Source organism: Anticarsia gemmatalis, chromosome 20 (genome assembly GCF_050436995.1).
Source record: "Anticarsia gemmatalis isolate Benzon Research Colony breed Stoneville strain chromosome 20, ilAntGemm2 primary, whole genome shotgun sequence".
NCBI classification, from domain to species: domain Eukaryota; kingdom Metazoa; phylum Arthropoda; class Insecta; order Lepidoptera; family Erebidae; genus Anticarsia; species Anticarsia gemmatalis.
The window spans coordinates 4,606,030-4,620,480 of record NC_134764.1 but is presented as its reverse complement, the minus strand read 5'-3'; the positions used below and the strand labels follow the sequence as shown (position 1 = coordinate 4,620,480).

Sequence of the window (14,451 nt, the reverse complement as noted above, 5' to 3'; positions counted from 1 at the left end):
TACATTATCATTTAATTAGGTGTAAATCACAGTTAGACAATAAAAATTGGACGGATTAGATAACACAGTTATATCATTGATAAGTCTTCCATAAAAACTATAATTAGAGTAGTAGTGTGGTGAAATAATAGTGAGTGTTCAAATTAGTTGATCGTACAATCGTTTAAAATGTTACGAGTGGCGCTGGTGCCGTTGGGCCTTACGTTTGGTTTAACATATCTTAACGTTAAAAAGTGAGTATATAGGGTAATTTTTGGGTCGTTCCTATGATACTGTAAAGCTAACTTGTGCCATTTCAGCTACATTGATCATGCACCAAATTATAGTCATTTCAAATCTACTCCTACATCCAACTTTTTATAGATCCTTGATCTCGATTCGTCTTATCTATAAAGTTAGGGATGAGATATGTATATCCTGTAAATATTCCCCATAGGTTTTATAGTGCACTCGAAGTCCAGAAAATTTGTTTATCAGAAGAATTAATTAGTTATTTGTGTACATTCCAGGAACGCTTACAGTAGAAGAGGTATACAAGGACCGGGATCAGTTCGCGGGTCTGGTGCGCGAAGTGGCGGCGCCGGACGTGGGCCGCATGGGCATCGAGATCCTGTCCTTCACGATCAAGGACGTGTACGATGACGTGCAGTACCTCGCCAGTCTCGGCAAGGCGCAGACGGCGGTCGTCAAGCGCGACGCCGATATTGGAGTCGCGCAGGCCAATCGGGATGCCGGGATCAGGGTAAGTGTACTTTCATTGTCTTTATCTTCTTACTGCAAGATATTAGGAGCTATTCAGGAATTTTCGGGGTTCGCCTGTTTAAAAAAGTTAAAAACGAACTTTACATTCTTGTTTGCATAATTACAGCTGTTTGAATCCTCGCAAAACTGTTCTGAGCGTACCAAGTTAGTAGGGTTAGTAATGTAGGTAACTATGATTGAGATTTATAAGAATAAATATTTTTTCTTATTTATGCAGGAAGCGGAATGCGAGAAGAGTGCGATGGACGTGAAGTACTCGATGGACACGAGGATCGAAGACAACACGCGCCTGTTCAAGCTGCAGAAGGCGCAGTTCGACCAGGAGGTCAACACCGCTGTGAGTTACCAACTTTACTAGCTTATATTTCTTTCTATTCTGATGCATTCGATTTCCTTTATCATTGCTATCTAAAATGATTGAACAATATATTACTGCTACAACTTGTTTGACGACTTCAACAAAATTTTAAACCCTTGAAATATAACAATATACTATGTTTTCAGAAAGCAGAAGCAGCTCTAGCGTACGAGCTTCAAGCGGCGAAAATAAAACAAAAGATACGAAACGAAGAGATTCAGATCGAAGTCGTCGAGAGACGCAAACAGATCGAGGTGAGAACCACACCATTTACTTGGCACCACTTTACTTGCCTACTTGGTATCCTCTACGTGAATACTGAAAGAACCATCTTAGTTAAGATCCTTAAAAATAAGTTATCGTTACCAAATCTTTGTATTGTGGCTTCACAGAAATATGTTGGTCAATAGATTCTTTAATTAGTTTTTCGTCTGTATGATGCTAAGTGGTGTTTTTATTCTGCTTGCAGGTGGAACAGCAAGAGATCCAGCGACGTGAGGAGGAGCTTAAGTCGACGGTGCGTCTGCCGGCTGAGGCCGAGGCCTACCGCCTACAGACCATCGCCGAGGGCAAACGGTAATTACTAATCTACTTAATTATTGATTATACGGAGAGTTTTTATCTAAAGAAATAGCAAGTTTTTTAGAAACCATCTTATATTGTTGCATTATTTTTTTGTGTCATAGATCAGACACAAAAAAATAAATAGCAAAATCTCTCTCTACAATAGTGGTATATGTCTTGAACGAAAAAAAGGCTACAAAATTTACCATTTTCATAACTGTTGCTTTTAGTTTAGCCACAATTTTGGTCGTTATAGTCACGAAATTGGCAAGACATTTTTTTTATTTCGGTTTCCCAAAATGTCTATCTTCAACTAATTTGTGTTATCTGATTCCAGTACTCAAACGGTGGAGGCAGCTAAGGCCGACGCCGAGCGCATCAAGGTGCTGGGTCTGGCGGAGGCGACGGCCATCGGTGACGTGGGCAAGGCCGACGCCGAGCGCATGTTGGCCAAAGCTAAGGTGTATAAGCAGTATGGAGATGCTGCCATCATGGCGCTCGTACTTGAAGCACTGCCTAAGGTAACTATTCACTTCAGTCTATGATGATCAAGATGAATAATTCTGAAATTGAACCCCTCTAGTGGTAATTTAAAATACCAAATTTCTTCTACCGTAGGTTTAATGTAGCATACGATGCGAATTAGTTATGGATCATTTGGTAAAAGAATCATTCAGGATGCCAAAGTGCAAATTGAAGTTAATGGTTTTATCCCCGGACTCCGGACTCCATTTAACGGTAGTTTATCTATTCAATAGCATTTTTGTATGAGTTTAAACGCTATTAGATAAACTACCGCTAAATGTACTTAGAAACCGGGCATTAAAGCAGTATCCAGTTTATCCTCGATCCAAATCGAAGAATAAATATAATAATATGATCTAAAATGTACAAGCCACTACACAAATCTAGATCCCCCACTAGACCATAGTAACATTCCCCTAATCATGAAACAGTCCAGAAACACGACATAATAACATTCATAATTGTACTGTGTTTTAGATCGCGGCGGAGGTGTCGGCGCCGCTGGCGAAGACGGACGAGATCGTGCTGGTGGGCGACAACGGCGCGGCGGGCGAGGTGTCGCGCCTCGCCGGCTCCATCCCGCCCGCGCTCAAGACGCTCACCGGCCTCGACCTCACGCAGGTGCTGCAGCGACTACACCCGCACAACGGAAATGGTAACTACATTTGCCCCTTAATATTGTCTGATTTACAGTCTAACTACGAAAATACCTTTACTTCGACTAATTATTATTAAAATTAAAACATCCAAAAGCCACCTTTACCCTCTATTCTAGACCTCTATGAAAAACGATGAATTTAGAACCCCCTCCCTTTCTTAAAGTCGGCAAAAAAGTCAGCTATTTTAAAGTTATATTAATTTAATTTGAATTAACGCAAGCATGCATTTTAACTTTGTTTGGTTGACATTTCGGCCTTTATGGCACGTTGAGTAAACCTGCAAATAACACCAGAGTTGTGCAACATTATTTTATATCTAACCATCATGCAACGTTATGTTCCGAAGTCACATTAGTAAATGATTTCACCAACCTGTTCTTTTTTATATTAATAATCTTTATCTTTATATATGTTACTGTAAAAGCCCGACCTGTGGTAAATCCTAAGATTTTCCGGTAAAACCTAAGATTTACCAACTCTCAATGGTAAAAGTCCGAACAAGCCAGAGTTTAAAAACTATGTTACGATATATAAAAAAATCCTCCTTCATAACTATGTTTATAACTATTTCACGGTATAGTTATATACTGTGACATAGTTATAAAGAAGGACTTTTGGGCAAAGCGACATGGGTAGGTTAGGTTAGAAGGCTAAGGTGGGAGCGAGCGAAGCGAAGCTCCCACCTTAGCCTTCGTGGTTATTTTTTTTTAACCACCCAGAAGGAGGAGCCCCGCGAAGCGGGGCTCCGGCGACATCTCGACATCATCAAGTGAATATTGGTAAAAGTTCGAAATAAAAGAATTGTTCGGACTTTTACCATTGCGAGTTGGTAAATCTTAGGTTATACCGGAAAATCTTAGGATTTACCACCGTTCGGGCTTTTACAGTAACATATATATAATATAATTCTTCTGTAAGTGTGTATGTCACTGAACTTCTCTTAAACGACTGGACCGATTTTGATGAAATTTTTTGTGTGTGTTCAAGGGGATCTGAGAATGGTTTAGATTCACAATTTTGTCCGCTGTTTTTTTAATAATTTTTTTATTAGACAGGACAAGGTCGGTCGGGTCCGTTAGTTTATATATAAATAATTATCTAAAGATAATTTTGATAATAACACTAGAATATTTAAATTTTCAACAGATAACATGACAGCTACATCAAGCAAGAAGAAGGGTCCCGAAGTAGCGGCGTGCTAATCGCCTCGCGCCTCGCGCCGAGACTCGTCCGTGCCATACACAAGATAACACGCAGTGGACACAGCCACTTATATCATGGTGCAACTTAATACTTAGACACACATTTAAAATAGACTTCTACGGCTCTACAAAATTATAATAGACTGTAAGTTCATTGTAAACTGTTGTAATTGAGAGAGTATATAATTTTTATTTGCGTATTCGAATGAGTATACAGTAATTGAACACCCTAACGACCAATATAATAAGTTTGCAGTGTAATTGCAGTTCATATACTTCCTAAAAACTAGTTTTCACTTTTCGTTGACGTTTCCAACGATTTCAGTGAAAACTGGTTGTAATCGCACAACTGACAAGCCTCAAGCTCGAAATCTCCACCGACTATTTTAAATGTGAATCTATCGAACAACATTTACTTAATTCACAGAATCAAAATATAACGTATCAAAGTCCCGCGTCTCCTCGGCGGGCGCCGTGTGATTGTCTCCAAACGTATTCGAGTTTCTATGTAATATTATAGAATATAAAGTTTGTCGAACACTTTCGATTGCCTATTTGTAATAATCGTAGCACATTATACTCATAGAGTTGTACCGGAAGATGTATATTTTTCAATAGATTGACTACAGGTAAATAAGTCTAATAGATCTTAGATTTTGTACAACTGTGTAGAATGTAACTGTAAGAGGAGTCGTGTTCTTTACACACTGCCGTTTTGTGTAGTTTACCTTACATTGTGTGTAACCCGCTGCTGTTTTATACCTGTACGAGTTTTGACTTTGATTTGTTATATTATTTTTCAAGCTTAGTTTAAATAAAGTATTCTGACCACGTAATAGTCTTATTCTACATTTAATTGTAAATAGGAATACAAAGATTACTTAAAGTAATGTTAACCACTAAATATATGCACAACCAAGTTACCTACATCAGATCCACTAAAGCAATAGATTTAAAGTCTGCAAAGTACTCTATAGATATCACTCCAAGTCTATTTTTCCATCTCAGTAGTCTCACCAAGTGTAGTGGTCATAAATGGTTTTATTTTACTTAATCATCTGCTTCAACTAGTCCACGTATATAAGGACCATTCCAAAGTCTAATTGTATGACAATTTGACTGCAATGCAATTGTTTATTTAATTCAATATTATTATTATAATTATTTAATCACAAATGCTTTCGATTACCTCGTGTGGTGTGCGAGTGTGTCTTTTTTGTTATAATTTGTATATCATTATTTTTATTGATAATGATATTTATGAAGTACATGATCTAATAATTATTATTTAATTACAATTTATTCCTCATGAATCTTGTTGCTACTAGTGTTGTTAAGTGCATTTTGTTCGTGTGTGTATTTTATTAGATATTTTTGCACAATATACCCTATGTACGTATCTGATTTTATTTGATATTATGTAAGCGATTGATGCTGAAATAATTATTTTTGAATAAAATATGTGTAATAAAATGTTTGGTTCTTATTTCATCCAACTAACATTACCAAATAAATAATAAATTAATTCTTATATAATGTATCTATAATATACATTTTTTACGCATCCGGGGGTAGAACCGTATGTTTCACAAGTCTCAACCAAAACCAATACAGCTAACTTGACAATAAACCCAATCGTAGACTTTCAGTTATTGATTGTACAACGTTGAATGCTGATTGACATAACTCCACATCTCATCACATCCTGATTACTTGATTGTTCTGAACAAAACAAGAGTAAACAACAAATACCTTAATCAGTCAATAATCTCGCAGGTGTTTCAGTACTCACAGTGATGGTAGTTTAACATGTTTGTTAGTAAAGTGAAAATCCGAGAAATATGACTGTAAAAATGTCTCGGTGTGTGGCGGTTATTGCAGTCATCTTATCTTGTAAGTACTAGTTATTTAATGAAGTTTTTTTTTTTTAATTACTCTGCATTGCTCCTGTGTTACCCACTAGTAGGGACGTTATAAAAGCAAGCAGTTCTTTACTTTTCTTGTTAATTAAGGCTTTTTAACTTGCTAACTAAATTTTCACATAGTAGTGGGTACTTGTTTAAATATCCTAGACGGACTTGAAGAACAATTCTTAGAGTTTGTTGGACGAAATAGACTAGCGTCTTTTTAATTTTCCTAGATTTAAATAGCCCATCTCAAGTATGAAATTTCGCATATCGCGTAAACCAAGAGTGGCATTTTCTCAACAGTGGGTAAAATTGTGATGACGATGATCTGATAAAGATATTGAACAGGTTCGGTGACAATATTATGTCAGTTCCACGAGTGCCACGACGACCCCAGCATCAGTCCTGACGACGGACCACTAGCTGACATGCAGTTCACATGGCTCGGAGCCTTGCAATACATACATAGTAATTATACATTTATATTTACCAAATAATATTTGTTCTATCCTGCCCTCGGTTCTCACTATAACACGTTTGGGAGTAAATTACCAAAATTATTGAGATAAGTATAAATCTTTGTCAAAAATTGTTTTATGCTGCACCTGTTGCAGTTCTTCAAAGTAAGATTGCTTTTTGAGTGGAAGGAAAGCATAAGTTAAAAAAATAAAAGGCTTAAGTTCATGCATGGTTTATTTATGTAGCTTGCGACAAGGAAACAGATGAAGGCTTGGCATCTGTTGAATTTTCATAAAAATATGTCATCATTTGCACAAACACCAACTCTAAGCCCTAACTATTCTAATATAGTTGTGAGCATGGATTTAAAAAGTACTCATATTGTTCAGTCAGTAGTCTTAAAACATAATGCGATACCATTTCAGTTAAAACCGGTCTGCCGCACTACTTCAGGGTGCCTCGAGTGGTGCTCATCAGTCGACTGTTCGTGCTATGTACCGCCATGGACGCGGCACAAGTACCCGAGGATCATGCTCTGTTGGTTATTTACTGTATTACTTAAATATCTACTTATGACAAAATTTAATAAAAGGAAAAGGCACACAAATGTCATTGTGAAATATTTGATTTAAATAAATGGTGGTGATGCATTTGCTTAAGTTCAGCCGTTGTTTACAAAGTAAATAAGTTATTTGAAAGTAACTTTTTTATGCATTTCACAAGAAGAAAATCAGTTAAACTAAGCTTATTTGTATATATAGCTACAGCTTTTGAGATCAAATCTGTTAGCCAGTCGTCGTTTCAGGGGTAACATAGTGTTCGGAGACTACGAACGCGACGAAGCCGAGTGCGGCCTGTCAGTGCTGGACTTGGCGGCCGGTATGGAGTGTCCAGCAGCCGTGATGCTGATGCCCATAGCTGATGTACTGCTCCACCCGGAGTACAAACACTTCGGTGCTAAGAACAGTATCGCACTGCTCAAAATGCTTACTCCTGTCAAATCTGGTAAGTTTTACTGCAACGAGTTTTTGTCAAGTTTCTTTAATAACATGGAAAATTCTCCTTAAACTGCTTAAATTAAAATATTGTAAATCATTACCAGGGTACATGCTGCCAGCGTGTTTACCGTTCAGGAATTTCCTACTTGACAGGGAAGGACGGCAGACAAGAGAACAAATTATGCTCATTGACTTCACGGCTGGTAAATAACTTTCGCAAACACGATTAACTGTTAGGCATCAAAGACTTGAGCTTTATATAATTATTGCCACGGACTGCTTAGTGTAAAATATTATCATTTTCAGATGCACCAAGAGACTTTGCAGAAAGTGAAGAAAAAGACCTGACCAGAATAAATTTACTCCCAAAAGAGCTCTGTTATTTGTACGACCCTAAAGAGTCTGAGGTATGATAACTACGATATTATTTTAATGACATTTTCGTATAGTAAGATCTCATGTAGGTCTCAAATGGGTCTTACGGACCGAGGTGACTAAGGCGCGCTGCTAGCTTCGATTCAATTTTAGATTACATTCGTAATTTTAACGAACTAACGAAGTGACCAGCCTTTAATACTGATTTATCCGTAACAAACTTTTCTTTACTTCAAATCGTTAAAAACGTTAACCTAGGCTTACTAATTGTTTATAATTAATAATATTTCTAGCGAAACGCGACGAAGATCACTCGCAACCGTATGATCTGTACGACTGGGTGCGGCTACCACTCCGGCGCGCCGTCCATCGTACACGAACACACCGGCCACTGGTCTCTAGTCTCGCTGGCGGTGGGTATGTTACCTCTTCACTTATATCAACTTTATCATCAATCAATTTACACATGAACTACTCAAGGCTCTCACTACAGGGGTGCTTATCACTTTTATATTTTGGTCCCAACTGGTTTCGCTCCATCATAATGTACGGCCCGATCCAGAAAAATAAGTTTAACTTTAAGTAACAGCAGATCTACAGAGGCATTTTAGGATTGAAACCTCTCAGAATTAGTTACTTTTCCTTTCTATTCTCACCATTTAGTGACAAATCACAATCATGTCGTGTAAGAAAGTAGTTACTAAACTATGTTGCAGGAGGTCCACCGTGCCCAGATCCACTGCGTGGTCGACATCCGCCGTCGCCTCCGCAACACATTGCGATTTACCCCTACGTGCCGTGGATCACTGCCGCTATCACCGGCAAAGCTGTGGGCGCATTCGATAAGGATGATCCTTTCGGTAGGTTCCCTACTTTGCACCTATACCTACATTTTATTTCACACATAGAAAATTTGAAGATTATTTATTCATTTATTTGGAAGCAATAGTCCGCTCTCTATTTTAGGAGAGTATTCATTATATTAACTTGAATTTAGCAGATTTTTGTGTCGTAAAGTTGATGGCATTTTTTTCTTTTTCTGTAATAATCATACGGACATATTTATTTACACATTCCACTCATTGTGTATTAAACTTTAAGGCGATATATTTTTGTGGTGTAGGCTACCTGATGCCTCGTCAAGCGGGGCAGGAGTCAGCGGCGTATGAGACTCATTTCCACGAGTGGGTGGGGCACTGGTGGTACGGCGGCGCGCGCTGCCACGACCGAGGAGACAACGCACTCGACCTATTCAAGTTCTATCACGAGTACTTCTCCTTGAAGCCTCTCGCTGAAACTTTCTTGACATATTATTTACAGGTATAATTTATGTTGATACTGATTACTTCATAAATTACCTGAAAAATCTTGTACTACCTATTATTTGGCTTATTCAAGATCTTATCGCCTGAACCCTAGATATCAAAGCGCCAGCAGCACCAAAGCGGAAACAAAAACATCCTCTTCCAGTTTCTACATTCTATGTAATTCCTATTGAAGGAACCCTAAAAAAGGATGTGCGTCATAATCTAAATAATTATAGTCATAATCTAAATATACATATTCTACCTACTGTTAAATATTTGGCGGGTATTTTACTATATTCTACCTACTGTTGAATAATTGGTTAATTTGATTGTTACTTACTACAGATTGAGTCTGCGATGCACACGACCGTCATCTGCGTGAAGGTTGGCATGCCGTACCAGTACAGTCAACCGAACGTTACCGACATTGACACACCCGTGGTTAAGGTATTATCTTTATAATAATACTGTTCAAAACTTCTAATTACCAATTCTTTTGTAAATACTTACACTTAAGCCAGAGAGCCATTTCCTACTAATATCGAAAAACGGCTAGCTTGGAAAAAAGCAAGTAAGCACCGTAGACACTCTCAATATGTAGTATCGACTATTGAAAATCGTGCTACTGTCACGTGGTCGAACTGCCACTTAACTGTAGCAATAAAGCGTATTTTACGATTGATTGCTTAACTTTGTATTAATTTTTGGCAGGTCCGAATCCCACTGCTAAGGTTCCGCAGTATGTACATGTTCCAAGTACAGGCGTATGCGTACAACGCGACAGAAACCTCCTCGGAGACATCATCTACTGAAGAAGTGGCGTCTTCAGACTATGAATATTAAATTAATGCACTACACTATATAGTATATGCTTTTTTATAACGAATACGTTACTTTAGTATTGAAACTGTATCCATCGAAACATTTGGCAAGTCTTTAATGAAGGAAAGTAGACTAGTGAATGTCCAGTGGCTCCATTTTAAAAGTGTAATGGAAAGGTGAGTTAATTATAACAACAGAAAAACATAATAACGTTTATTCGAGTAATATAAAATTATTAAAACAGTAGTTTAGTTACTCTAAGTAGCGATGAGCTTCAGTTTATATATTGATCATCTCCCCTCGGATATTTGTCTTCATCAACTGAAAAACAAACAGCAAAATTATTACATTTTATCTGAACCACTTTTAGAAATAAAGTAAGTTGGCGGTTTGAACACATTGCTACATGAAAAAAAAAATATTATTAGGCAAACTTGCAAGTAACTTAAAAAACCATTTCTGAAGGTGATTTTGGGTCATTTGCACTGTCACAAAGTGATAGATAGACTCATGGAAGGGACTTAATTTAAAAAGCCTACCTTAACTTTCTCTTCATAGGAGAGTTCTGTCTTAGTGAGCACGTATGCAAGTTTGGCCCAAGCTGCTTCTGCTGTCATATCGTAAGCAGGCACCACGCCGCACTCCAGCAATAACTGAAAATTAAATACATATTATCAATTTATCTGCTTTAATTTGACCTCAGAATTATTTTAACGAATTCTTGGCTTAACTAGACAATCAGATTCCACGGAATATCCAATTAAACAAAATGTATAGTGCTATACCTATGGTCTTTGCCACCACTGTTCTGTTGTTGCATGGGGTGGTGTTGTAGATACTTATACAACGTGAAACAATTTGTTGATTTAGATATAAGAAGTAATATTTAGCTTGATTTTTGTACAGGCATTTCCTATATTGAAACATATCTTTGTGAAGTTAAGTGTGTCAACTCACGAGTCCAGTTTCGTAGATAGGTTTGCCGATGACAGTGCCGTTGATGCACTGAGTGACGTTCACCACTAAGACCTTGTTCTTGACCGCGTTCTCTATCTCCTTGTAGATCTCCTTACGCTTGATCGGAATGTTGCCGTTACCGTATGTCTCTAATACAACACCTGAAAATATGAAGAAGTTAGAAAATAAGATTGTTGATTCTAAACATGTCACAAACATCGGTGACTTGAGATTTATAATATAAAAAGGAATATTATGTTTGGTGACCAATAAAAAAAACTGCGTCTCATCGTGTTTATAACGAAAAAATCCTTTGACACATATTATTTGGGAACTAATTAGCATAGGCTACGTAAATAGTGATTAGTGTGGATAAATCTTCTGTCCCTATTACACAAAGCTTGAAATAAAAATCTGTCGAAGAAATTCGTCGTACCCTCTATGTTTTGTTATCAACTGATTTAGGTACTATGGTACGTAAAACTACTTTTTTTGTCATTACCTTCCATTCCGGAGAACACCGCTCTGATAAGTTCAGGAGTGATGGTCGGCGCCACTTTGAGGATGTAAACCTTCCTGCACAGTTTGTCGTGTAGCCGACACTCGTTGGGCACGGAGCTCGGCTCGTGGATCAACATCTTCGGGTCCACCTCCAGGATTGTCTTCGCTTCTAACAACGCTGGGAAGTTTGGTGAGTCGAATGCGTAGATACGAGTGTTCGAAACTTTCTTTACTCTGAAATGTATAAAAAATGTGTTATCAGTAATAGCGAGCGTGCTTTTGATTGCCACGGCCATGTCCATTTTGACGAAGCATTCGTCAATCTATTTTACATGTTTACGAGCAACTTACACAAGATTTCTGTTTTCAAGTTTCTAAAAATAGGGAAAGGTGAACTTAAGTTATAATTGTTCATTTACAAACTGAAACAGTACAGGCTGTTAAGAAATCTTAGTTTAGTAATTGGATCCAGTCGTTAGCGAAAGTAGATCTTCCGACGACTTTTGTAAATATGTATTTTGTGCGTCTTTACCTGCAACCTCTGAAGAGCCTAGCTCCGAAGAAAACGGTAACTTCGGGAATACGTTGCGTGGCGGCGATCAGTACAGCACACAACAAGTTGTTGTTACCATCACTACGCGGTTGGAAGATAGGGACCTGTACAAAAAAATAATAAGTGAAGAATTAGGTCACTCTATAAAGAGTCCTGCTACATGAGGGCATTTTAATGTAATATCTTGTCCGGACTCCGGATATGATATTAATTTGTTGATTTACCTGTGCTCCCGTGAGTACAACAGTCTTGCCAACAGACTCCAGCATAAACGACAGTATGGACGCGCCGTACGCTGTGGTGTCTGTTCCATGCAGCACCACGAAACCATCGTAGTCATGGTAGAATTTCTGTAAAGATTCATATTTTTTGTAGTTTCAAGTAGCCATTTATTTTATTAACTATGAATTATTTCTTTATCTTTCCCAAAAAAAATAGCTTTCTTACGAGCCGTTGACCTATCGGGCCAAACTTGCCCAATAAACGTCCCTTGTTCTACATAATTATCAAATAAATAGTAGAATCAATGCACGAAATGTGTTGCGTAAGTAGGTTGGTATTTTAAATTGATAGCTCAATTTGACTGATTGATGATTTTAGTTAAACTCGAGAAGCAGCCATCTAGCGTCAAATATCAATTTAGCTTCGTAAAGACCAATTTAGGGTAATAAATATCAATTCTGTAGATAAGTACTTCAATCTATATAGTTTTGAAGAAAATCATTTCTTTTACCTTTATGTCACGCGCTTGTCTGATCCAGTCATCCATGGTAAAATCTGAAGAGTCCTTAAGTTCCTCATATTCGTAAATTTTATATAATACTTTAAGTTCAGTGTCTTTGCCGTCTGGAAGAAAAGAAAATAATTAACACCCAACTCTAGATGAAAAACAACACGTGAGTATACTAACACACATTGCATTCCATCATAAAGGTATGTCAATTAACCTTAATGCTATGTAAATACCCAAAGATAAACTATTATGTCAGCTACGATTTTGAGACACGATAAGTAAAGATAAAAAACGTCGTATTGCATAATATAATACAAGATAACAGTATTTAATTAAAGAAATAACTAATTCTGTTTTGACATTATCGCGCTCATTAAATAAAACAATAGTTTTTTAACGTATTGTATCGTAAACTGATAAGTTCTGTGTTATACCGGTCATACAAAATTTGTACGAATATGCGAATTCACGAGTGTAAGAAGATGTGATGCTTTAAGAAAAAGAATAAAATTTTATTCCGTACGGATTTTCGTATGAGGACCAATAATTTTAATAAATTACGGATTCAATTAAATCCGGACGGAATAAAATTTTCTTCGTTTTCTTAAAGCATCACATCGTCCTACACTTGTGAATTCGCATATTCGTACACAGTTACCAGAGTTATTTTCATTAGTCGTTTAATTTATCAATAAGGAATGCCTCAGATACATAAAAATAACACGAACTTAACTTACCAGGTATAACTAAGTAATCCTTGAGGTCAGTTCCAGCGAGGTGGGTTTTCCAGTAGTCAATGTCATGAAGCTGAGGAAGTTTCCTGAGCACTCTGTTCTCTACGTCCTTCTGCGGTACCAGCACTAAAGTCAGAAGAAACTTGTATAATAAAAAAGTTATTTCACAAGGAACTGTGGTAAAACTATCCTTGTTATCTCGGTTGCAAATTCTTGTATATATTTTGCAAAAAATATATTAAACGAGGAAAAGGAAATGTATTTTACGTTGTAGTTTATTATTTTACCTAATTGTACCTGAGTAGGCCACACATTTTTCAGACATTTGTCATTCATCTTTCATTAAAAGACAGTAAAATTGTTAGTCCGCACATCATCTCTACAATGTACACCAATAAAATGACCTACATATTCATGATAAGGACATTCCAGCGCAAATCCAATATTTGAAAATCTTACCTCCTTTCTCATTCTTCAGCATACCAAACGTGCCACCGGTGTATAAAACAAGCACTCTCTTAGTTTGCACCATTTTTATTAATTAAAAAATACTCTACACTTTGGAAAAATACGAAACAATTCTCTACAATTGTTTTATAGTTCACTACTTATAATTCAAAGTTAATCAGCGCACGTTGCTAGTGCTAGCTTCCCATATTCTCAAATGAGTGATTGAATCGTCGCGTCGTAATATTTATTATAGTGTTTGTATTCAAGGCCAACATTAAGATACTGTAATTGTAGTTTATCTCTAACTATATCAGTAAATAGCTGATGTGCTGTGTGCAATCATCTTGTAATATATGACGAATAACGTAGTACGGTGTGCATAAGATTTTACATGACTTAGTGGAAAAATAACTCGAAAAAGGTATAGGTATATTAAAACTCTTTATTTAACAATAGTCTATAAAATAAATAACAAAACGCAATTGGCGTTAAGGAATGTAACAATGTTATTTTCTTTACTTGTAAAGCTGAGTTAGCTGTTTTAATTCCTACATTCAGTCATTATTAGCCATCAATTGTTCTGAT

At 37.0% G+C, this 14,451-nt stretch overlaps 3 protein-coding genes across 5 annotated transcripts in view; 2 read left to right on the top strand and 1 right to left on the bottom strand.

Moving 5' to 3' along the window:
- Positions 1–5,537, top strand: part of Flo2 (flotillin-2) — a 268,758-nt gene extending 263,221 nt beyond the window's left edge. For 2 of the 3 annotated variants that reach the window (XM_076127312.1, XM_076127314.1), the window contains 7 exons: positions 510–742; positions 980–1,099; positions 1,267–1,374; positions 1,590–1,696; positions 2,022–2,205; positions 2,687–2,864; positions 4,015–5,537. In XM_076127312.1, coding sequence (XP_075983427.1) covers positions 510–742; positions 980–1,099; positions 1,267–1,374; positions 1,590–1,696; positions 2,022–2,205; positions 2,687–2,864; positions 4,015–4,070 — 986 coding nt within the window. In that variant the 3' untranslated portion in view covers positions 4,071–5,537. Of the gene's footprint in view, positions 1–26; positions 234–509; positions 743–979; positions 1,100–1,266; positions 1,375–1,589; positions 1,697–2,021; positions 2,206–2,686; positions 2,865–4,014 lie in introns of those variants that run through there. The other variant, XM_076127313.1, reaches the window with a different exon arrangement.
- A 139-nt stretch (positions 5,538–5,676) lies between these two features.
- On the top strand, positions 5,677–10,086 carry LOC142981791 (uncharacterized). The gene is made up of 11 exons (XM_076127899.1): positions 5,677–5,963; positions 6,326–6,445; positions 6,862–6,973; positions 7,242–7,441; positions 7,539–7,637; positions 7,741–7,841; positions 8,103–8,226; positions 8,526–8,669; positions 8,933–9,129; positions 9,462–9,563; positions 9,828–10,086. The coding sequence occupies exons 1-11, from the start codon at positions 5,912–5,914 to the stop codon at positions 9,957–9,959; spliced, it is 1,383 nt and encodes a 460-aa protein (XP_075984014.1). The 5' UTR covers positions 5,677–5,911; the 3' UTR covers positions 9,960–10,086.
- Positions 10,087–10,136: 50 nt separating this feature from the next.
- Positions 10,137–14,085, bottom strand: LOC142981792 (L-asparaginase-like). Its single transcript, XM_076127900.1, has 9 exons — positions 13,876–14,085; positions 13,420–13,542; positions 12,683–12,795; positions 12,174–12,299; positions 11,929–12,053; positions 11,398–11,630; positions 10,896–11,056; positions 10,478–10,591; positions 10,137–10,259 (listed from the first exon to the last, which is right to left on the bottom strand). Exons 1-9 carry the CDS (start codon positions 13,946–13,948, stop codon positions 10,218–10,220), a joined length of 1,110 nt encoding a protein of 369 aa, XP_075984015.1. The 5' UTR covers positions 13,949–14,085; the 3' UTR covers positions 10,137–10,217.
- Between the last annotated feature and the right edge of the window lie 366 nt (positions 14,086–14,451).